Here is a 24258-nt window from a genome sequence, read left to right as displayed (position 1 = left end):
ACAGCAGTGATTTTAAATTTTATAGCAGAAACAATGATATTGTTTCTTTACTGGTAGTAAAATCATAATATTTCTGTCTCCCTTACCTTTTTTTTTTTAAATCGTTCCTGGGATGTGGGCATTACTGGCAAGGCCAGCATTTATTGCCCATCCCTTATTGCTCTTGAGAAGGTGGAGGTGAGCCGCCTTCTTGAATCGTTGTGGTCCGTGTGGTGAAGGTACTCCCCAGCGACGATGAAGGAAAGATAGACAATAAATGATGGCCTTGCCAGTGATGCCCACATCCCAGGAACGATTTAAAAAAAAAAGGTAAGGGAGACAGAAATATTATGATTTTACTACCAGTAAAGAAACAAGATCATTGTTTCTGCTATAAAATTTAAAATCACTACTGTGTTATTAAGTCAGGATGGCGTGTGACTTGGAGGAGAACATGCAGGTGATGGTGCTTCCATGCACCTGCTGCCCTTGTCCTTCTAGGCTGTAGTGGTCGCGGGATTGGGAGGTGCTGCCGAAGCCGCCTTAGCGAGTTGTTGCAGTGCATCTTGTAGATGGTGCACACTGCAGCCACAGTACGGTGGTGGAGATGGTGAATGTTTAAGGTGGTGGATGAAGTGCCAATCAAGCGGGCTGCTTTGTTCTGGATGGTATCGAGCATCTTGAGTGTTGTTGGAGCTGCACTCTTCCAGGCAAGTGGAGAGTCTTCCATCACACTCCTGACTTGTGCCTTGTAGATAATGGAAAGGCTTTGGGGAGTCAGGAGGTGAGACACTCGCCACAGAATTCCCAAACTCTGACCTGCTCTTGTTGCCACAGTATTTATGTGGCTGGTCCAGTTAAATTTTTGGTCAATGGTGACCCCCAGGATGTTGATGGTGGGGGATTCAGTGATGGTAATGCCATTGAATGTCAAGAGGCGTTGGTTAGACTCTCGCTTGTTGGAGATAGTCATTGTCTGGCACTTGTGTGGCGCGAATATTACTTGCCACTTATCAGCCCAAGCCTGAGTGTCATCCAGGTCTTGCTGCATGCGGGCATGGACTGCTTCATTATCTGAGGAGTTGCAAATGGCACTGAACACTGTGCAATCATCAGCAAAGAACCCCACCTCTGACCTTATGATGGAGGGAAGGTCATTGATGAAGCAGCTGAAGATGGTTGGGCCTAGGACATCGCCCTGAGGAACTCCTGCAGCGATGTACAGGGGCTGGGGTGAATGACCTCCAACCACCACAACCACCTTACTTTGTGCTAGGTATGACTCCAGCCAGTGGCGAGTTTTGCCCTTGATTCTCATTGACTAAAATTTTACTAGGACTCCTTTATGCCACACTCATTCAACTGCTGCTTTGTTGTCAAGGGCAATCACTCTCGCCTCACCTCTGGAATTCAGCTCTCTTGTCCATGTTTGGACCAAGGCTGTAATGAGATCTGGAGCCGAGTGGTCCTGGCGGAAACCAAACTGAGCATCGGTGAGCAGGTTATTAGTAAGTGCCGTTTGATAGCACTGTTGCTGACACCTTCCATCACTTTGCTGCTGATTGAGAATAGACTGATGGGGCGGTAATTGACCGGATTGGACTTGAACTGCTTTTTGTGGACAGAACATACCTAGGCAGTTTTCCACATTGTTGGATCGATGCCAGTGTTGTAGCTGTACTAGAACAGCTTGGCTAGAGGCGCAGCTAGTTCTGGAGCACACGTCTTCAACACAACAGCTGGAATCTTGTCGGGACCCATAGCCTTTGCTGTAACCAGTGCATTCAGCTGTTTCTTAATGTCACGTGGAGTGAATTGAATTGGTTGAAGACTAGTTTCTGTGATGGTGGACCTCAGGAGGAGGCTGATATGGATCGTCGATTCGGCACTTCTGGCTAAAGATGTTTGCAAACGTTCCAACCTTGTCTTTTGCACTCACGTGCTAGGCTCCGCCATCATTGAGGATGGGGATATTCATCAAGTCTCCTTCTCCAGTTAGTTGTTTAATGGTCCACCGCCATTCATGACTGGATGTGGCAAGACTGCAGAACTTTGATCTGATCCGTTGATTGTGGGATTGTTTAGCCCTTTCTATAGCATGCTGCTTCTGCTTTTTAGCATGCATATAGTCCTGTGTTGCTGCTTCCCCAGTTTGGCACCTAATTTTTAAGTATGCCTGATGCTGCTCCTGGCATGCTCTTCTACACTCTTCACCCTTTTGTGCTCTTGCCACTCAGTGCTTCTTCCAAGTGGTGTTCAACATGGAGGAGTACTGATTCATCAGCTGAGGGAGAGCGGTAGGTGGTAATCAGCAAAAGGTTTCCTTGCCCATGCTTGACCTGAAGCCATGAGACTTCATGGGGTCCGGAGTCAATGTTGAGGAATCCCAGGACCACTCCATCCTGACTGTATACCACTGTGCTGCCACCCCTGGTGGGTCTGTCCTGCCGGAGGGACAGGACATACCCGGGGATGATGGATGGTGATGGAGGAATCTGGGACATTGGCTGAAAGGTATGATTCTGTGAGTGTGACTGTGTCAGGCTGTTGCTTGACTAGTCTGTGGGACAACTCTCCCAATTTTGGCACCAGTCCCCAGATCTTGGTGAGAAGGACTTTGCAGAGTCGACTGGGCTGAGTGTGCCGTTGTCGTGCCCATAACCGGTGCCAAGGTCGATGCCGAGTGGTCCGTCCGGTTTTATTCTTACCGTTTCTTGCAGCAGTTTTTTACAATTGAGTGGCTTGCTAGGCCATTTCAGAGGATAGTTAAGAGTCAACCACATGGCCGTGGGTCTGGAGTCACATATAGGCCAGACCAGATAAGGACGGCAGCTTTCCTTCCCAAAAGGACATTAGTGAACCAGATGGATTTTTATGACAATCCGATAGTTTCGTGGTTACTATTACTAGCTTTTTATTTCAGATTTATTTTAATTAACTGAATTTAAATTCCACAGCTGCCATGGTGGGATTTGAACTCTCGTCTCTGGATTATTAGTCCAGACCTCTGGATCACTTGTCTAGTTACATAACCACTATGCTATCTCTTATAAACCAAGATATATTTATTAGAAACATTTTTTCAATAGTGTAAAATAATCTTTGTTACAATACAGAGGTAAATTTTCATCTTGCCTGTATGGACAGTAATCTGACAGAGTGGATCACCTGCCATTATAGGGAACATCCTATTTTCATTCCATTGCGTTCTTAAAAGACCAGATGGACAATCTGTTTTGTCATATTACCACCTATGTGATGAAGATAAAAATTTACCCCAGTGTTTTTAATTCACTCACTAACAAGTAACGTTAGGAAAATGCGCTCTCTAGAATGTTCTTTAAATGTAAAGTGATTTTGAAGATGTTCTCAAACATCATGTTATCTGTAGCGGCCTGGGTTCCTTTTTTCATGTAACATGTAAATCGGTCTAAATAGTGAAGAAGATAATTGTGATAAGATATGCAATCCTGCAAAGTATGAGAAATCTGCAGCTCTTTTCCATCTAACGGAATTATCAAAACACAAAAGCAACTCATCAATCAGAGAGATTATATAGAATAGTTTTGAATTTTTATTTCATCCATAATATTTCTGAATCGCTCTTATCTCTCCTGATTAATTTAATGGTATGATTAGAAGCCTAAATGCATCCAAACAAATTCTTGTCACAGTAATAATAGATGCCTTATTGAGGTCTATGTGTCATGAATTTTATTTTCAATTGTGATGATAGCTTTATAATCCATGAATGACAGAGTCCCAAGTAAGATGTGGTTAATCTCATGTGCTAATAAAAATTGTATCACACCAAACTTCAATAAGCATTTAAACTATTTGTATTACAAGATTAAGTTAATAACAACTGCCAATTACCATCTTGAGAAATATATATATATTTCTATATATATTTCTCCACATGTTAATGTTCCGACTTAAGTGGTGCATTATAAGGGTGCTCTTATACTGCGCCTTTAGCAATGCTGCTAACCATAAATGGTTTCTGCTTCACAACTTGCAATGTAACTCTAAAGTTGGGAAACCCTAGAGGAAGTAGTCTGACACTTCATTAAGTATAATTCCAGTGTGATATCAAACCTGGCTGAAGGAGTACTTGAATGATCTCTACGATTCTTAAGCAGAAATTAAATCTACCTGGAGTTGATATAAATTTTTAGAGTGCAGATGCTCAAGCTCACATTCACTGAGCATTTAAATTTTAATCATAGAGACATGAGCCCTGCATCTACAGAGTGCTCTCTCCACTGAAGAAAAATTGCAGTTTGAATCAGGCAATATAAAGAACACCTCAGCTGTGGTATAAATGCATCATAAGTTATGGAAATTATTTTTTATTGTTGCTTTTCTGCGACTGCATGAATGTTAAAACATAACTTACAAAGATGTTACTTCATTTTTATATGGTTTCTGTCAAAGGAGCTTGTTATCAGTTGGTAAATTCTGTTTCTAATGTGTAGAGAGTGACTAGCTTGGAGTAATACTGCAGAATGCCAGCCGATCTAATGGAACAGATGCAGTTTCATGGTCATCGACCTGAAACATTAACTCTGTTTCTCTCCACAGATGCTGCCTGACCCGCTGAGATTTCCAGCATTTGCAGTACTTTGCTTTTGCATTTTCACTGTAACTGTTGCTCTATTTCCAATTCTTCTTTCTTGGAATTTTTTTCCAACTGAGGGGCCAGATTTTTCTAATTAAATTCTGGCTTCATACAGACAAATATTATGTAATTGTGAAATTTGGTTCCATGTGCTTGAAGGTGAGCTTGTTTCTTTTATTTTAGTGGTCTGTATTTAAGTTTTCGAGGAGTGTTTAAAGAATAGGAACCAGGAAAAATCCTGTCACCTGACCATCCACAGCTCTGAAAACCTTTATTCGATCCCCAAAGCCACAACTAAGTTAGTTTCTCAGGGATATATAAAATTTGTGCTCAGACATTACAACAGCGAGGATAGCCTGAGAATGAAAGATCTCAGTTGAATCTATCTAAATCGATTTGCAAGGTAGCAAATTTAATTAACACATACATGAAATTAAAAGAACGGCAAATTAAATAAAATCAACTTTCAGACAAAAGTCAACCGTTCCTGCATGCACGAATGGGACTCCAAAGCCTCAGCAGAATGCTGGAAAGGCTTTGGTGGGGAAAGCACAAACATTCATATTTTCTGACTGTGTCCAAACATACAATTAATTCTATTGACAAAAATGTGTTGCACAGAATCCAAAAATACAATTGAGCCAGACTCAGTGCATGGTCTTCAAAGACTTACAATAGCACTGACTAAATTCGGGGAAACTCTTGAATTTCATCCTAATGATAATCTGATTGTGGATCCCACTGAGGTGGCGGGAGGCTGATCTCCCTACCCCTGACTGACTCTACTGCATTTTCTATTTTTATTTCAGGCTTCTTTCTTATCTCATTCTAAACTTCAGTATCATGTACACTAAATCATGCTTTATATATACTATGACGATGGCCCACAATTTGCGGTCAGAGGCTTCCTGCGGGCGGATGCCTCCGACCCACAGAAAATCTACGAATTTACCTGGTGGTCCGGGAGTTTGTTGACTTACGATCCTGGGCCTCTACGCGTAGGCCTGCGCAGAGGCCCACGTATCCCAGGGCCGCATGCAGTTCGCAAGCGTCCCTGAGATCACATGGGCTTGCCCAACCAATGAAAGAAGGGAATCCCCATTCATGCTTTTGGAGAGTTCCGTTTTCCAATTCTGAGGGAGCTGGACAGGGTTGATGCAGAGAGGATGTTTCCCCTCGTGGTGGAATCCAGAACTAGGAGACATAGTTTCAGATTAAGAGGTCGCAGATTTAAAACGGAAATGAGGAGGAATTTCTTCTCTCAGGGTCGTGAATCTTTGGATTGAGACTGCCTCCACCACCCTTTCAGGCAGTGCATTCCAGATCCTAACCACTCGTGTAAAAAAGTTTTTTCTTATGTCGCCTTTGGGTTTTTTTCCCAATCAATTTAAATTTGTCTCCTCTGGTTCTCGACCCTTCTACCAATGGGAACATTTTCTCTCTCTCTCTACTCTGTCCAGACCCCTAATGATTTTGAACACCTCTATCAAATCTCCTCTCAATCTTCTCTGCTCTAAGGAGAACAGCTTCTCCAGTCTATCCACGTAACTGAAGTCCCTCATCCCTGGAATCATTCTCGTAAATCTTTTTTGTACCATCTCCAAGGCCTTCACATCCTTCCTCAAGTGCAGTGCCCAGAATTGGACACAATACTCCAGTTGAAGCCGAACCAGTATTTTACACAGGTACATCATAATTTCCACGCTTTTGTACTCTATACCTTTATTCATGAAGCCCAGGATCCCATAAGCTTTTTAACCGCTTTCTCAACCTGCCCTGCCACCTTCAATGATTTGTGCACATATGCTCCCAGGTGTCTCTGTTCATGCACTCCTTTAGAATTGTACCTTTTAGTTTATATTTCCTCTCATTCTTTCTACCAAAATTCTTCTCACATTTTTGCATTAAATTTTATTTGCCAAGTGTCCGCCATTCGACCAGCTTGTCTATGTCATCTTGAAGTCTATCATTATCCTCCTCACTGTTCACTATACTTCCAAGTTTTGTGTCTTCTGCAAATTTTGAAATTGTGCCCTGTACACCCGCATCCAAGTCATTAATATATATCAAGAAAAGCAGTGGTCCTAGTACCGATCCCTGAGGAGCACCACTGTCTATCTTCCTCCAGTCCGAAAACCACCACTCTCTGTTTTCTGTCACTTTGCCAATTTCTTATCCATGCTGCCACTCCCTTTTATTCCATGGGCTGGCAAGCCTATTATGTGGCATGAAGTTGCTGATTTACACATTAGATACTAGCTAAACTCAGCACAGGAAACTATAGACCAGTTAGCCGAACATCTGTCGTTGGGAAATTCCTATTAAGGAAGCAGTAGCAGGACATTTGGAAAAGCGTAATTCAATCAAGCAGAGTCAGCATGGTTTTATGAAAGGGAAGTCATGTTTGACAAATTTGCTGGAGTTCTTTGGGGATGTAACAAGCAGGGTGGATAAGGGGGAACCTGTAGATGTGGTGCATTTGGATTTCCAGAAGGTGCCATATAAAAGGTTATTGCACAAGATAAAAGTTCATGGGGTCGGGGGTAATATATTAGCATGGATAGAGGATTGGCTAACTAACAGAAAACCGAGAGTCGTGATATACGGGTCATTTTCCGGTTGGCAAACGGTAACTAATGGGGTGTTGCAGGGATCGATGCTGGGGCCTCAACCATTTACAATCTATAGAAACATAAAAAATAGGTGCAGGAGTAGGCCATTTGGCCCTTCGAACCTGCACCACCATTCAATATGATCATGGCTGATTATGCACTTCAGTAACCCATTCCTGCATTCTTTCCATACCCCTTGATCCCTTTAGCCGTAAGGGTCACATCTAACTCCCTTTTGAATATATCTAACGAAATGGCCTCAACAAATTTCTGTGGTACAGAATTCCACTTGCTCACAACTCTCTGAGTGAAGAAGTTTCTGCTCATCTCAGTCTTAAATGGCTTACCCCTTATCCTTAGCCTGTGATCCCTGGTTCTGGACTTCCCCAACATCGGGAACATTCTTCCTGCATCTAACCTGTCCAATCCCGTCAGAATTTTATATGTTTCTATGAGATCCCCTCTCATTCTTGTAAATTCCATTGAATATAAGCCTAGTCGATTCAGTCTTTCTTCATATGTCAGTCCTGTCATCCTGGGAATCAGCCTGGTGAACCTTCGCTGCACTCCCTCAATAGCAAGAATATTCATGACTTGGATGAAGGAACCAAGTGTAATGTAGCGGGTGCAGGACATTCTAAAAAGGGAGGGAGAACAGCCAGTTGTCGTGGTGCACGTTGGTACCAATGACATAGGTAAAAAAAGGGATGAGTTCCTACGAAATGAATTTAAGGAGCTAGGAGCTAAATTAAAAAGTAGGACCTCAAAAGTAGTAATCTCGGGATTGCTACCAGTGCCACGTGCTAGTCAGAGTAGGAATCGCAGGATAGCTCAGATGAATACGTGGCTTGAGCAATGGTGCAGCAGGGAGGGATTCAAATTCCTGGGGCATTGGAACCGGTTCTGGGGGAGGTGGGACCAGTACAATCCGGACGGTCTGCACCTGGGCAGAATCGGAACCAATGTCCTCGGGGGAGTGTTTGCTAGTGCTGTTGGGGAGGAGTTAAACTAATATGGCAGGGGGATGGGAACCAATGCAGGGAGATAGAGGGAAACAAAAAGGAGGCAAAAACAAAAGACAGAAAGGAGATGAGGAAAAGTGGAGGGCAGAGAAACCCAAGGCAAAGAACAAAAAGGGCCATTGTACAGCAAAATTCTAAAAGGACAGAGGGTGTTAAAAAAACAAGCCTAAAGGCTTTGTGTCTTAATGCAAGGAGTATCCGCAATAAGGTGGATGAATTAACTGTGCAAATAGATGTTAACAAATATGATGTGATTGGGATTACGGAGACATGGCTCCAGGATGAGCAGGGCTGGGAACTCAACATCCAGGGGTATTCAACATTCAGGAAGGATAGAATAAAAGGAAAAGGAGGTGGGGTGGCATTGCTGGTTAAGGAGGAGATTAAGGCAATAGTTAGGAAGGACATTAGCTTGGATGATGTGGAATCTATATGGGTAGAGCTGCAGAACACCAAAGGGCAAAAAACGTTAGTGGGAGTTGTGTACAGACCTCCAAACAGTAGTAGTGATGTTGGGGAGGGCATCAAACAGGAAATTAGGGGTGCGTGCAATAAAGGTGCAGCAGTTATAATGGGTGACTTTAATATGCACATAGATTGGGCTAACCAAACTGGAAGCAATACGGTGGAGGAGGATTTTCTGGAGTGCATAAGGGATGGTTTTTTAGACCAATATGTCGAGGAACCAACTAGGGGGGAGGCCATCTTAGACTGGGTGTTATGTAATGAGAAAGGATTAATTAGCAATCTCGTTGTGCGAGGCCCCTTGGGGAAGAGTGACCATAATATGGTGGAATTCTGCATTAGGATGGAGAATGAAACAGTTAATTCAGAGACCATGGTCCAGAACTTAAAGAAGGCTAACTTTGAAGGTATGAGGCGTGAATTGGCTGAGATGGATTGGCGAATGATACTTAAGGGGTTGACTGTGGATGGGCAATGGCAGACATTTAGAGACCACATGGATGAACTACAACAATTGTACATTCCTGTCTGGCATAGAAATAAAAAAGGGAAGGTGGCTCAACCGTGGCTATCAAGGGAAATCAGGGATAGTATTAAAGCCAAGGAAGTGGCATACAAATTGGCCAGAAATAGCAGCGAACCTGGGGACTGGGAGAAATTTAGAACTCAGCAGAGGAGGACAAAGGGTTTGATTAGGGCAGGGAAAATGGAGTATGAGAAGAAGCTTGCAGGGAACATTAAGACGGATTGCAAAAGTTTCTATAGATATGTAAAGAGAAAAAGGTTAGTAAAGACAAACGTAGGTCCCCTGCAGTCAGAATCAGGGGAAGTCATAACGGGGAACAAAGAAATGGCGGACCAATTGAACAAGTACTTTGGTTCGGTATTCACGAAGGAGGACACGAACAACCTTCCAGTTATAAAAGTGGTCGGGGGGTCTAGTAAGGAGGAGGAACTGAGGGAAATCCTTATTAGCCGGGAAATTGTGTTGGGGAAATTGATGGGATTGAAGGCCGATAAATCCCCAGGGCCTGATGGACTGCATCCCAGAGTACTTAAGGAGGTGGCCTTGGAAATAGTGGATGCGTTGACAGTCATTTTCCAACATTCCATTGACTCTGGATCAGTTCCTATGGAGTGGAGGGTAGCCAATGTAACCCCACTTTTTAAAAAAGGAGGGAGAGAGAAAACAGGGAATTATAGACCGGTCAGCCTGACATCGGTAGTGGGTAAAATGATGGAATCAATTATTAAGGATGTCATAGCAGTGCATTTGGAAAGAGGTGACATGATAGGTCCAAGTCAGCATGGATTTGTGAAAGGGAAATCATGCTTGACAAATCTTCTGGAATTTTTTGAGGATGTTTCCAGTAGAGTGGACAAGGGAGAACCAGTTGATGTGGTATATTTGGACTTTCAGAAGGCGTTCGACAAGGTCCCACACAAGAGATTGATGTGCAAAGTTAGAGCACATGGGATTGGGGGTAGTGTACTGACATGGATTGAGAACTGGTTGTCAGACAGGAAGCAAAGAGTAGGAGTAAATGGGTACTTTTCAGAATGGCAGGCAGTGACTAGTGGGGTACCGCAAGGTTCTGTGCTGGGGCCCCAGCTGTTTACACTGTACATTAATGATTTAGATGAGGGGATTAAATGTAGTATCTCCAAATTTGCGGATGACACTAAGTTGGGTGGCACTGTGAGCTGCGAGGAGGATGCTGTGAGGCTGCAGAGCGACTTGGATAGGTTAGGTGAGTGGGCAAATGCATGGCAGATGAAGTATAATGTGGATAAATGTGAGGTTATCCACTTTGGTGGTAAAAACAGAGAGACAGACTATTATCTGAATGGTGACAGATTAGGAAAAGGGGAGGTGCAAAGAGACCTGGGTGTCATGGTACATCAGTCATTGAAGGTTGGCATGCAGGTGCAGCAGGCGGTTAAGAAAGCAAATGGCATGTTGGCCTTCATAGCAAGGGGATTTGAGTACAGGGGCAGGGAGGTGTTGCTACAGTTGTACAGGGCATTGGTGAGGCCACACCTGGAGTATTGTGTACAGTTTTGGTCTCCTAACCTGAGGAAGGACATTCTTGCTATTGAGGGAGTGCAGCGAAGGTTCACCAGACTGATTCCCGGGATGGCGGGACTGACCTATCAAGAAAGACTGGATCAACTGGGCTTGTATTCACTGGAGTTCAGAAGAATGAGAGGGGACCTCATAGAAACATATAAAATTCTGACGGGGTTAGACAGGTTAGATGCAGGAAGAATGTTCCCAATGTTGGGGAAGTCCAGAACCAGGGGTCACAGTCTAAGGATAAGGGGTAAGCCATTTAGGACCGAGATGCGGAGGAACTTCTTCACCCAGAGAGTGGTGAACCTGTGGAATTCTCTACCACAGAAAGTTGTTGAGGCCAATTCACTAAATATATTCAAAAAGGAGTTAGATGAGGTCCTTACTGCTAGGGGGATCAAGGGGTATGGCGAGAAAGCAGGAAGGGGGTACTGAAGTTGAATGTTCAGCCATGAACTCATTGAATGGCGGTGCAGGCTAGAAGGGCCGAATGGCCTACTCCTGCACCTATTTTCTATGTTTCTATGTAGCCAAGTTTGCTGATGATACAAAGATGGGTGGGAAAGCAAATTGTGAGGAGGACACAAAAAATCTGCAAAGGGATATAGACAGGTTAAATGAGAAGGCAAAAATTTGGCAGATGGAGTATAATGTGGAAAAATGTGAGGTTATCCACTTTGGCAGAAAAAATAGAAAGGCAAATTATAATTTAAATGGAGACAATTTGTAAAATGCTGCAGTACAGAGGGACTGATGGTCCTTGTGCATGAAACACAAAACGTTAGTATGCAGGTACAGCAAGTAATCAGGAAGGTAAATGGAATGTTGGCCTTTATTGCAAGGGGGATAGAGTATAAAAGCAGAGAAGTCTTGTACAGGGTATTGGTAAGGCTGCACCTAGAATACTGCATACAGTTTTGGTCTCTGTATTTAAGGAAGGATATATTTGCATTGGAGACTGCAGAGAAGGTTCACTAGGTTGATTCTGGAGAAGAGGGGGTTGACTTATGAAGATAGGTTGAGTAGGTTGAGCCTACACACATTCGAGTTCAGAAGAATGAGAGGTGATCTTATCGAAACATATAAGATAATGAGGGACTCAACAAGGTGGATGCAGAGAGGATATTTCCATTCATGGTGGAAACTAGAACTAGGGGGCATAGTCTCAGAATAAGGGCCGCCCATTTAAAACTGAGATGAGGAGGAATTTCTTCTCTGAGGGTTGTAAATCTGTGGAATTCTCTGCCCCATAGAGCTGTGGTGGCTAGGTCATTGAATATATTTAAGGCAGAAAGAGACAGATTTTTGAGCGATAAGGGAATAAAGAGTTATGGGGAGCGGGCAGGGAAGTGGAAGTGAATCCGTGATCAGATCAACCATGATATTATTAATTGGCGGAGTGGGCTCGAGGGGCCAAATGGCCTACTTCTGCTACTATTTCTTATGTTCTTAAGTCTTGTCCATTCCAGTCTAAATACCCTTTTAATGATGTGATAAGTGCAAAGTGCTAATTACTGCCAGTCAACTTCTCTGGCACTGAAAATTAACCTTTACAAGTGTGGAATCTCATTTCTTCAGGTTTTAATTGTTGGAGATTTTAAAATACTTTTCCTTTCTGTCTCTTTTCTCTCTCTTTCCTTCTCTTTATTTCTCTTTCTGTACAGGTTGAACCCCTCTTATCCGGCACCCTCAGGACCTGTCCTGTGCCGAATAAGGGATTTTGCCGGATAAAGGGAGGTCAGCCCAAGGCGGCCAGAGGTCGGGGAGGGGCAGAGGAGGTCGGTGCCCCGGGCGGGCCGCCAAGTTTCAGTGGGCCTCCAGCGGGGTGGAGGTCGACCGCGTTCTGCGCATGCACCCCCGGCCACCAGGACCATGCCGGACGAGGGGTGGTGCCAGATAAGGGTGTCCCAGATAAGGGAGGTCTTGAACCTGATTTGACATTGAATTCACACACACTAATTTACATTTCCTTCTCAGTCCTGCACTGTTGATTTCACAATCCTTTAATTTGATTGGTTAAAGAGATACACAGTTTCTTGTCCTGTTCACACAGATCCCAGATGCCCTGATACCCTCACTGCGATGTTATCAGCTCGCACTTTCAGGAACGTGCCACGCAAAAAATTAAAACCTAAACATGCAAGGGCTAGTTTAATGAATAGCAGCTGCTCTGCTGTAGCAAATTCTGGCCCAATATACTTACAAGCAAAGTTTCACTAGTTCAGAGTTTAATGCTTCAAATAAGGCGAAGTTCTTGCAACCAAAGTTTAGTTGGGGAAACAATGTCTCTCGAGATTAGAGTTCTTGACCTTGGTGTTCCTGGGTTGAATTCAAATTCCTGCTGCAATTCACTGTACCTTTCTTGACTGCAAATTACTAATCTAAATGCATTTATATGGCATGCGGAGCATAGCCTATTCACACTTTGTTCATGTGCATCTGTACATCTGTAAGCTACAAAATATATGTGACCAATGGGTAAAGTTATACTACTAATTGACATGGGTAAGGATGGCTGCATTTTTCAAACATCTAGTTTTCCTCTTTTGCAGGCTTCTTATCTCTCCCTCCAGACCATTTTAATTAAGTCTTGAGGGTAGTGTCAGGCTGTATCGTTTCTGGTCTCTCTTTCATGGCCCATGACATGGTAAAGATGCAATTGATGTGTCTCTCCATCTCTTTTTCTCTTCCCCTCTCTATTGTACAGTGGCAGAGAGGTAACCATTTTTGTGATTCAGTGTGTGCTGAAGTTAATTCGCTACATTTGAACCTTTGTTTACACATATCTCAAGCCACATGATCAAATTGATCAATTATAATGTCATTTGTGTCTTTTAATGCCTTCATTAAAGTTTTTACTTGAAGCCTCAGCCTTTACCAAAAGGCTGGCATGGGACTTGATATTTTAACCTGAAGCTACATGCTGAACTTGAATTGTGGAGTCAGAGAATGTACAATGTTCTTAATTTCTCAGGATTCTTCAGTGTCGTTCAGTCAGTTGTATTGATATTTTTCTTTAGCAGTTTCAGCCCAGTAGCTTTTCTTTAAATAATTTTAACTCAAATTTTAGAAGTTTCATTCATTTATAATAAGGCTTTTTAAAAACTGACTGTGGCCGCGAGAAGCCGCTCATGGCTTCAGCCCGACTGTGTGAAGAATCAGCCGTTCATGGGGCTTGTTAACTCCGCCCTGCAAGGTTCCTGGCCAATTGAAGGAAACGGGTCTGATGACTTCATTTGATGACACATCATCAGCCAGTTTCCTTAAAGGGATCATGGCCACATTGATTTTGATAGTTGTGTTGTCAGTGTTTTGCAGCATTGAGGTCCTGAAAACACTGACAAACACTGCACAAAGGTGCACAGCTGCACCCCGGCTCTCCCAGGACTCCCTCCAGATTCTTATGGAGGGAGTCACAGCACGCAGCGAGATTCTCTTCACTTCCAATGGACAGAAGAGACCTTCCCAGGACACCAACGCAGCTTGGTTACATGTTGCACAGTAGGGCACAAGCAGGGATGTCGTCAGGAGGACCAGGCTGCAGTGGTGCAAACCTTTCAATTACCTCAGTAGATCACAAAACCTTACTGCAAAGCTACACTCATCACATCCCCATCACTCTGCCTTCCCTACCCTACTCCTGCACATCCTTACTCTCACCAACTTATTTTGCACCTCCACCCATCTCTCTATCTACATTATCACATCCCCATGTCATTAGCCACACCTCACACTCACCCTTGTTCAATCATTCCAACTGACAACACACAAGAGTAAGTACTTGGGTCTTTTAGCCAATGTTCATGTAGACTTTCTACTAATATGTTGTCAAACATTGAGATCTTTATTTTGATAACTTTGCGTTCTTGGACGGATTTGTGTGAAGCTTTGGAAGTGGTTTAGTGAGTTGTAGTGAATGGTGAGACATAAGGGTACTCCCCGCAATGGTGATGAGTGTGAAAGGAATGGCTTGGTCATTACAGGGATGCTTTATGTTTGGGTGGTACCATCCTGGCACTTCATGTGGCAGTCAGGGTGTACAGCGTCAAGTGAAGTAAATGTGGCCATGGTGAGGCCATCTCTGGCCTCCCGGACAGCAATGCGGTCGGGTGCTGATGTCCTGTGCAGCATCAGATGATTGCGGAGAAGTTTGGTGGTGTTGGTGGTGATGCTGGTGTGTTTAGTGATATTGGTGTTGGGGCTGATCATGGTGGGATTCTGAGGACCAAAGTGACATTTTCTCGAGCAGTGATACTGCTGGAATAGATGGCAGCTGAAGTTGAGATGACAAAAACGATCTGTCAGTGGTGAGAGAGATTGCTCCAAGGAGGTGACTGTGGATCAAGAGCAAACTGCAGACACCTCCAAACTGCATACTGCTCAAAAGTGTTTTCCAAATCCTGAAGGCATCAGCCTCTGAGATTGGAAAGTGAACAGCTGTGAAATGGTAGCTTTTATACCATTTCTGCAGTTGTCAAGGCAAAGCAATGGCGAGTCATTGAGACCCTGACGTGAGCAACTGTAAACTGATAAAAAAAGCTTGTAAAAATGGTAAGTACCTGATAAAAGTATTTTTAAACACCTCTAAGCTACCTATTAATGATGTTAATTGGCTGGCCCGCCGCTTGGTGTCGGGTCTGTGAAATGCAGCCAGACCCGGCGCTTTGGATCCGGTCCTGCTGTCAATTACGGCCATTGTGTGTGTGAGTGTGTGTGTGTGTGTGTGTGAGTGTGTGTGTTCATTAAGCTGAGAGTAGATTGAAAGACAGAAAAATGTGCCCGACTTCATTCTTCAATTCAATTTTCAAAGAAAAACTATTAAATTCCCAGCAAGCCAACAAAGTTTCTTTGAATAAATGGATAGGAAGAATGGTAGGGGCAGGGGAAAGCAGATTGAGGATGAGGTATGTCTCATCATACCTGCCTTTGTGGGATGGGAATGGGGGGTGGTTGTAGCTGTGTGAAAGCAGTGTTCAGCATGAGCTTATTTTAAAGCTTGCATAAGACTTTAGAATATAATTTTTTAACCTCTGGAGCAATGTTCCCTTTTGCTCTGCAGCTTTTAAATAGGAAAAACCATGCATACGCAGTATTGTGATTGGGCCACGCAGCCCCTTAAAGGAGCTAAGCACCCCCAAAAAATAAAGGGAACATTGCTCTGGACTTTAGTTTTGATACGGGTTTTTCACATTAGATTTTTTTTCTGTTTTACCATGTTAGTTTTGAAATCTGCTCAGGACAGTTTAACAACTACACCTGATCTCAAGGATAACCAGAGGATGCCTGCACCTTTTCTGGTTTCTACTGCTTCTCCAGCTGAATCATGTGACTCCAAGGATAGAAGTGAAGATGAACCTGAAAATGAGGAGACTAGCCAAATGAAGGTAAGTAGTATACAGTCTGAAATACCATCTCTTCATCAACAGAATTTGCATTATATTATTTTAGAGTACTGTAATTTAACTGCAAGGAGGGTTATGTGGGTGACTTATTTTAACCAAAGACTGCCCACTTCCAATATATTTACAGTTAACAGCCATGTATGTGGCTGAGGCTATATACATGTGAACATATAATTATGTATGAACTAATTTAAGAGTGGATGGGTGATTATTAATAAATAGGGTATACTTTATTTAGGAGGAGCTTGTGTAAGATTCATCAAGTGGAGAATTATAATTAAGTGCAAGTTGTACATGAAGGTTATTTGCCAAGCATTTATTTTAACTTGACCGCATGTATTGTCAAGTTGGCGAGAAGGTGCTGGGGATCGTTTTTCTTGACCACTGCAGTTTTTGTGGTGACGATGCTCCCATAGTGGTGTTAAATCAGAAATTGTTAGATGTTGACGCAGCAACTATGAAAGAACAGCAAAGTATGTCCAAGCCAGGATGATTTGTGACTTGGAAAACAACTTGCAGGTGATGATGTTCCCATGCTACTTCTGCTCATCCTTTGTGATAGATGTCCCGAGAATGGGAGATGCTATTGAAGTAATTTTGGCATGTTGTTGCAGTACATCCTGTAGATTATACATACTGCAGCCACAGTGTGCCTGTGGTAGAGGAAGTGGATATTGAGGTCAGTGGCAGAGGCCCCGATCAAGCAGACTGCTTTGTCCTGGATGTGTTGAGCTTCGAAATGTTGCAGCTGCAGCCATCCAGTGGTCTATTATTGTTTCTAGTACTGACCTGATGAATATTGTTGGATTCGTATTTTCATTTTTCCTCCTGGATTTTGTCTGCTGCACCTTGCATAGCTGATGAACCTTTTTATGTCAATGGTACTGACTGCATGACTGACAGGAAGTCTTGGTGCAGTGAGGATACACAATTTTTTTTCTCCCTTGCAGGTGAAGCCCTATGCCATTAGGTGGCACCCAAGTAATTCCAACCCAACGGTGTTGACACAAATCAAGTTTGGCAGACAAATTCACGTCAGGCCGTACTTTACAGTAATGAAGGAAGCATTTTAATTGTTATGCTGGTGTATTTTGACAACTTTGTTACTTATTTTTGTACCCCAAATTATCTAATTGGATAGGTTGAGCATCATTAAGGTTGTCTAATTAGCTTATATTAATAATATTCATTTCAAGTAAGTGATTTCTCATTTCCACACTATCTATATGACCTGTACCAAAAATAAATACCTATGATGATTCAAAAATGAGTAACTGTACTTCATGTCCTTTTATTTGCCAGGTCGGCTTAGTTGGTCGTACTCTTGCTTTTGAGTCAGAAGATTATGAGCCCAAGTCTTGGTCCAGAACTTCAACACATCATTTAGATTAACACTTCAGTGCAGTACTGAAGGGCTGTTACATTGTTAGAGCTGCTGTCTTTTAGATAATACGCTAAATGAGGCCCAGGTCTACCTGTTCCAATGGTTCAGGCGGATGTTAGAGATCTCATAGCACTATTCTAACAAGAACAGGCAGTTCTGTTATTCTACATAGCAGCAGTAACTACACAATATAAATCATTTATGTAAAGTGCTTTTTAAAAAAGGAGGCAGACAAAAAGCAGGAAACTATAGACCAGTTAGCCTAACTTCTGTTGTTGGGAAAATGCTGGAGTCCATTATTAAGGAAGTAGTAGCGGGACATTTCGAAAAGCAGAATTCAATCAAGCAGAGCCAGCATGGTTTTATGAAAGGGAAATCATGTTTGACAAATTTGCTAGAGTTCTTTGAGGATGTAACGAGCAGGATGGATAAGGAGGAACCAGTGGATGTGGTGCATTTGGATTTCCAAAAGGCATTCGATAAGGTGCCACATAAAAAGTTACTGCACAAGATAAAAGTTCACGGGGTTGGGGATAATATATTAGCATGGATAGAGGATTGACTAACAGAAGACAGAGAGTCGGGATAAACGGGTAATTTTCCGGTTGGCAGTCACTAGTGGGGTGCCGCAGGGATCGGTGCTGGGTCCTCAACTATTTGCAGTCTATATTAATGACTTAGATGAAGGGACCGAGTGTAATGTAGCCAGGTTTGCTGATGATACAAAGATGGATGGGAAAACACATTGTGAGGAGGACACAAAAAATCTGCAAAGAGATATAGACAGGCTAAGTGAGTGGGCAAAAAGTTGGCAGATGGAGTAAAATGTGAGGTTATCCACTTTGGCAGAAAAAATAGAAAAGCAAATTACAATTTAAATGGAGAAAAATTGCAAATTATTTCAGTACAGAGGGACCTGGGGTCCTTGTGCGTGAAACACAAAAAGTTAGTATGCAGGTACAGCAAGTAATCAGGAAGACAAATGGAATGTTAGCCTTTATTGCAAGGGGGATAGAGTATAAAAGCAGAGAGGTCCTGCTACAACTGTACAGGACATTGGTAAGGCCACACCCTAGAGTACTACATACAGTTTTGATCTCCGTATTTAAGGAAGGATATACTTGCATTGGAGGCTGCAGAGAAGGTTCACTAGGTTGATTCCGGAGATGAGGGGGTTGACATGAAGATAGGTTGAGCCTATACTCATTGGAGTTCAGAAGAATGAGAGGTGATCTTATTGAACCATATAAGATAATGAGGGGGCTCGACTAGCTGGATGCAGAAAGAATATTTCCACTCATAGGGGAAACTAAAACTAGGGGACATAGTCTCAGAATAAGGGACCATCCATTTCAAACTGAGATGAGGAGGAATTTCTTCTCTCAGAGGGTTGTAAATCTGTGGAATTCTCTGCCCCAGAGAGTTGTGGAGGCTGGGTTATTGAATATATTTAAGGCAGATATAGACAGATTTTTGAGCAATAAGGGAGTAAAGGGTTATGGGGAGCGGGCAGGGAAGTGGAGCTGAGTCCATGATCAGATCAGCCATGATCTTATTGAATGACAGAGCAGGCTCAAGGGGCCAAATGGCCTACTCCTCCTATTTCATATGTTCATATGTTCTTTGTGACATTTCTAAAATATGATTAGTTACTACATAAATGCATTTTTTCCACTGCTCTCAAGTAAGCCATTAGCTGAAGAAACTATTAAATGGGTTACTTTATAAAAGTAAATAGTATCAAGTGCTGGGCTGGAGGAGGAATGTGAAAAATATTGTGTTGCTCTATCACATGTTGCTTTCTTTTGTTTGCAGATTTTGGATGAAATGGTTGATGCTTGTCTCAACACTGATGATGTTGATTTCAAGGTAGTTTAAATAACTTTTTTAAAACACAATGAAGTTATTATTAGTTTTTATCCCTCTCCTCCACTATAGTAATTATCATGCTGTTCTTTCTCTGCGATATGGGTTTTAATTCATCTCAGACTTATGTGGTGAAGTCTCCTCTCTATGGGTCCGGTGTGAAATTAGTTCAATAGTTTCAACTCGGTTCATACTGAATGTGAGTGCAACACACAAGTGCCCATATTTTGCCACCCACAGTCTGAGAGGCTATGAGGATTGTTGAAGTGAGAAGTGGGAATCATTCACACCATTAGTACACGCATAATCCAACTGTTTATCACTTAGTTTGAACATGGCCTCATTTTGCTGTGTAATGTACCGTATGATGGAAAAAATAGGCATTTAAAACCTATCTCTTGATGATCTAAACAGAACTCAGTCATGATTTTTCAAGCATTGTTCTCAAAATTGTGTAAAAAAAAATCTAATCCTTCTATTAGGCTAAGTTCTGCTTTACCCTTCTATAGGAGACATTTAAGAGAATAGAGGCAGAGAGGAATGAATTGATACATACCATCGAAGACCTGCGTGACAGCTGCAAACAAATAGAAAATGAAAGCCATCTTGAAATTAAAGCACAGAAACAAAGAATCCAAGAGAAAGTGAAACAGTGTGAGGTATATGCCTAACGTTTACCATTATTTTAAAAAATATTTAAAAATAAACAATAGGGAGCTGCAGCGCTGCTTTAGTTTAGAAGAATAAGACACGTGTCTTGTGATTTGCCTGTGTATGGAAGGATACAAAGATATTTCTGATACACTGATTACCACAGTTTAAGTCAAAAGCAGGGGCTAGGAATTCCTGTCATTGCCAGTATTAGTGATCAATGAATATGAAGAATTAGTTGAGTTAGGTACTAACCCAAGTTCAGGTACATTTCGTGGTTGAAAGAATTTCTCCAGTGTGAAATGAGGTCTTCAGATCTCTAAAATCGAAGTGCAACAGAAGTCACTTGTTAAGGATTTGTTAGTGGCCATCGAGGAGCAACAATTCCCGGGTGCGTATCCTCGGGAGTTAGCTCCAGCTCAGACCTGCAGATAAGTAGAGAAAGGATGCTGAAATTGAAGCTGTTACTAAGTCTCACTGCAGCAGCCTAGCTTGTGGTAGTTCATGATTTTCAATTAAAAATTACCTATTGGTTTCTGGATGATTTGCTCCCTCACTTGTATATTTTCCTCAAAATGAAATGCACATAAGCAGAAGTACCCCAAGTGTTCATTGGCAGCGGAATGTTTGATGAGCTGGTTTATGGAGGATGGGAGGCTGCAAAGAGAACATTGGCATAATGGACGCAATAACGCCGGATGTCTCTTCCGCCCATCGAAAGGAAAGAAGAGCTTCCTGCGTGCTCTCACTCCCTCCACAAGCATATGGAGGGGGTCATCTGAGACCCTGAGTGCAGCTCTCTGCATCTGTGAAGTCATATTTGCTAGGCTTTCCAATGGTCCAGTACAGTGCCTGCATAATCCTAGATGAACCTTCAAATGCAATAGAGCCACAGCTCCTTTGAATTCCTGTCTGAAAACAGGTTATCGATGATGTCAGCCGACCCACACCATGTAATAGGGCCGGAAAACACGCAGGGCTGCCTTAATAGATGCCATTAAGGGAAAGTCGATCTCAGGAGCGGGATGAAATGAAGAACAGGGATCGTGACCCTCCACGATGACCCCTCACAGCCGACCCAGGTACAGAAAATTTTGTCCAAAGATTGCATTTATATAGCACCTTTCACAGCCTAAGGAAGTTACAAAATGCTCTACAGCTAATAAAGTACCATTGAAGTGCAGTCATTATTGTAATGTAGGGAAACGTAGCAGCCAATCTGTGCACTGCAAGCTCCCACAGACAGATATGAGAAAAATGACCAGATAACCTGTTTTGGTACCGTTGGTTAAAGGAGGAATATTGGCTAGGACACTGGGGAGAAAATCCCTGCTCTTCCTCGAATAGGATCGTTTACGTCCACATGAGTGGGCAGATTGGGCTTCGGTTTAATGTATCATCTGGAAGAAAGTTTTCAGTTTACTACCACTTTGTGAAGAATTGTGGCTATTTTATGGTGTTTGCCTGTGCCTACTAAGGAGATACAGCAGCTGGCCTACAACCATGCTGTGCGAGGATTCTTCATCGCAGTCAAGGCCACCTAAGGTCCAAACACCCAAGGCCCCACCCCACTGCTGGCCAAGAACGAAGAAACACTCATCAAGGACACCGAGGCAGTCAGGGCCCGCTGGAAGGAGCACTTCAAAGATCTCTTCAATCGAGACTCTGCCTTTGACTGGAGTGTTCTCGACTCCATCCCGCAGCATGCTACCCGCCACCACCTCAGTAAAACCCCAACGTTGCACGAGGTAGAAAAAGCCATAAGACAGCTTAAAAACAACAAGGCTGCGGGAGCGGATGGAATCCCTGCTGAGGCATTGAAGTATGGCAGCGAGGCACTGCTGGCGCAAATACACAACCTCATCTCTCTCATCTGGAGGGAGGAGAGCATGCTGGGAGATCTCAGAGATGCAGTAATCGTGACCATCTTTAAAAAAGGGGACAAGTCCGATTGCAGCAACTACAGAGGAATCTCCCTGCTATCAGCCACTGGGAAAGTCGTCACTAGAATCCTCCTCAACCGTCGTCTTCCCGTGGCCGAGGAGCTTCTCCCGGAATATCAGTGCGGATTTCATCCCCTACGGGGCACAACGGACATGATTTTTGCAGCGCGACAGCTATAGGAAAAATGCAGGGAACAGCGCCAGCCCTTATACATGGCCGCCTTTGACCTTACAAAGGCTTTTGACACTGTCAACCATGCGGGTGTATGGAGCGTCCTCCTCCATTTCGGATGCCCCCAAAAGTTCGTCACCATCCTCCGCCTGCTCCACGACGCCATGCAGGCCGTGATCCTTACCAACGGATCCATCACAGACCCAATCTACATCCGGACCGGGGTCAAACAGGGCTGCGTCATCGCCCCAACCCTCTTCTCAATCTTCCTCGCCGCCATGCTGCACCTCACAGTCAACAAGCTCCCCGCTGGAGTGGAACTAAACTACAGAACCAGTGGGAACCTGTTCAACCTTCATCGTCTCCAGGCCAGTTGTCGAGCTCCAGTACATGGACGACGCCTGCGTCTGCGCACATACAGAGGCTGAACTCCAGGACATAGTTGACGTATTTACTGAGGCGTACAAAAGCTTGGGCCTTACGCCAAAAAACCGTAAGACAAAGGTCCTCCTCCAGCCTGTCCTCACCGCACAGCACTGCCCCCCCCCCAGTCATCAAGATCCACGACGCGGCCCTGGACACCGTGAACAACTTCCCGTATCACAGGAGCCTCCTATCAACAAGAGCAGGCATTGACGACATGATCCAACACCGCCTCCAGTGCAGCCTTCGGCCGCCTGAGGAAAAGAGTGTTTGAAGACCAGGCCCCCAAAACTGCCACCAAGCTCATGGTCTACAGGGCTGTAGTAATACCCGCCCTCCTGTATGGCTCAGAGACATGGACCATGTACAGCAGGCACCTCAAATCGCTGGAGAAATATCACTAACGATATCTCCGCAAGATCCTACAAATCCCCTGGGAGGACAGGCATACCCATATCAACGTCCGCGTCCAGGCTAACATCCCCAGCATTGAAGCGCTGACTACACTCGATCAGCTCCGCTGGGCAGGCCACATAGTTCGCATTCTAGACACGAGACTCCCAAAGCAAGTGCTCTACTCGGAGCACCTTCACGGAAAACAAGCCAAAGGTGGGCAGCGGAAACGTTACAAGGACACCCTCAAAGCGTCCCTGATAAAGTGCAACATCCCCACTGACACCTGTGAGTCCCTGGCCCAAGACTGCCCGAAGTGGAGGAAGTGCATCCGAGCAAGCGCTGAGCACCTCGAGTCTCGACGGCAAGAGCATGCAGAATTCAAGCGCAGTCAGTGGTAAGAGCGTGCGGCAAACCAGTCCCACCCATCCCTTCCCTCAACGAATATCTGCCCCATCTGTGACAGAGTCTGTGGCTCTCATATTGGACTGTTCCACCACCAAAGAACTCACTCAGGAGTGGAAACAATTCTTCCTCGATTCCGAGGGACTAAGGAACTATGATGATGACTAAGGAACTATGTTGAGACACCTTACACCCATTTCACGTAGTATTCATAGAATCAGCAGAAAGTGAGTGAAGAGTTGCGTCTTGGGCTGGAGTTAGATCCATGTTGCAGAGAAAGAGTAGTGTGCTAACAGTGGCCACTGATCTTCACAATTCAAATTTTAAAATCCCTAACATAGAAATGTGGTTTTAGTAGAAGAAACATTTTTTAAGAAGCATTTGCAAATTTGAAAGATGAGTTCAAACAGCAAGAATTTCATGCTGTGATACATGTAATAGACCAGTGAAAGGGCTTAATAGCAAAATAGATTTGCTGGAATTATTAATGAAAATACATCTGCCATTCTATGTAGCTAAATTATCAAAGGCTGGAAAGTGATGTTCAGTATCAATATTTAATTTTGATTTTCTGTCTATCCATCCATTAAATCCATTAACCGAGCCAACAATTTATTTCAAATGGATACCATTTAGAATGTACAGATTCGATGGCATGGACAATTACCTTAATTTTATATACATGCAGAGCAGTGTTTTAAAGCTAATTTTCAACTCATTTCTATAATTGGATAATGAAAACATTTCAATAACTTGCATTGAAAATTCTGTGCAGTTCTTTTTTTTAATTATTTTGATGACCAGCATAATGGGCCCAAGTTTCCACATAATTTGCGCCTGATTTTT

The 24258-nt window shown here is 43.4% G+C and overlaps 1 protein-coding gene across 3 annotated transcripts in view; it reads left to right on the top strand.

Annotated features, from left to right (window-relative positions):
- The window catches only part of LOC139276118 (E3 ubiquitin-protein ligase DZIP3-like), a 182319-nt gene that overhangs the window by 88666 nt on the left and 69395 nt on the right, over positions 1-24258 (top strand). For all 3 annotated transcript variants that reach the window (XM_070893630.1, XM_070893628.1, XM_070893629.1), the window contains exons 13-15: positions 15994-16157; positions 19375-19428; positions 19935-20084. In XM_070893630.1, the coding sequence (XP_070749731.1) occupies positions 15994-16157; positions 19375-19428; positions 19935-20084 (368 nt within the window). The remainder of the gene's footprint in view (positions 1-15993; positions 16158-19374; positions 19429-19934; positions 20085-24258) is intronic.

Source organism: Pristiophorus japonicus, chromosome 11 (assembly GCF_044704955.1).
Source record: "Pristiophorus japonicus isolate sPriJap1 chromosome 11, sPriJap1.hap1, whole genome shotgun sequence".
In the NCBI taxonomy this organism is placed as follows: domain Eukaryota; kingdom Metazoa; phylum Chordata; class Chondrichthyes; family Pristiophoridae; genus Pristiophorus; species Pristiophorus japonicus.
This window is presented reverse-complemented; position numbering and strand designations above follow the sequence as displayed.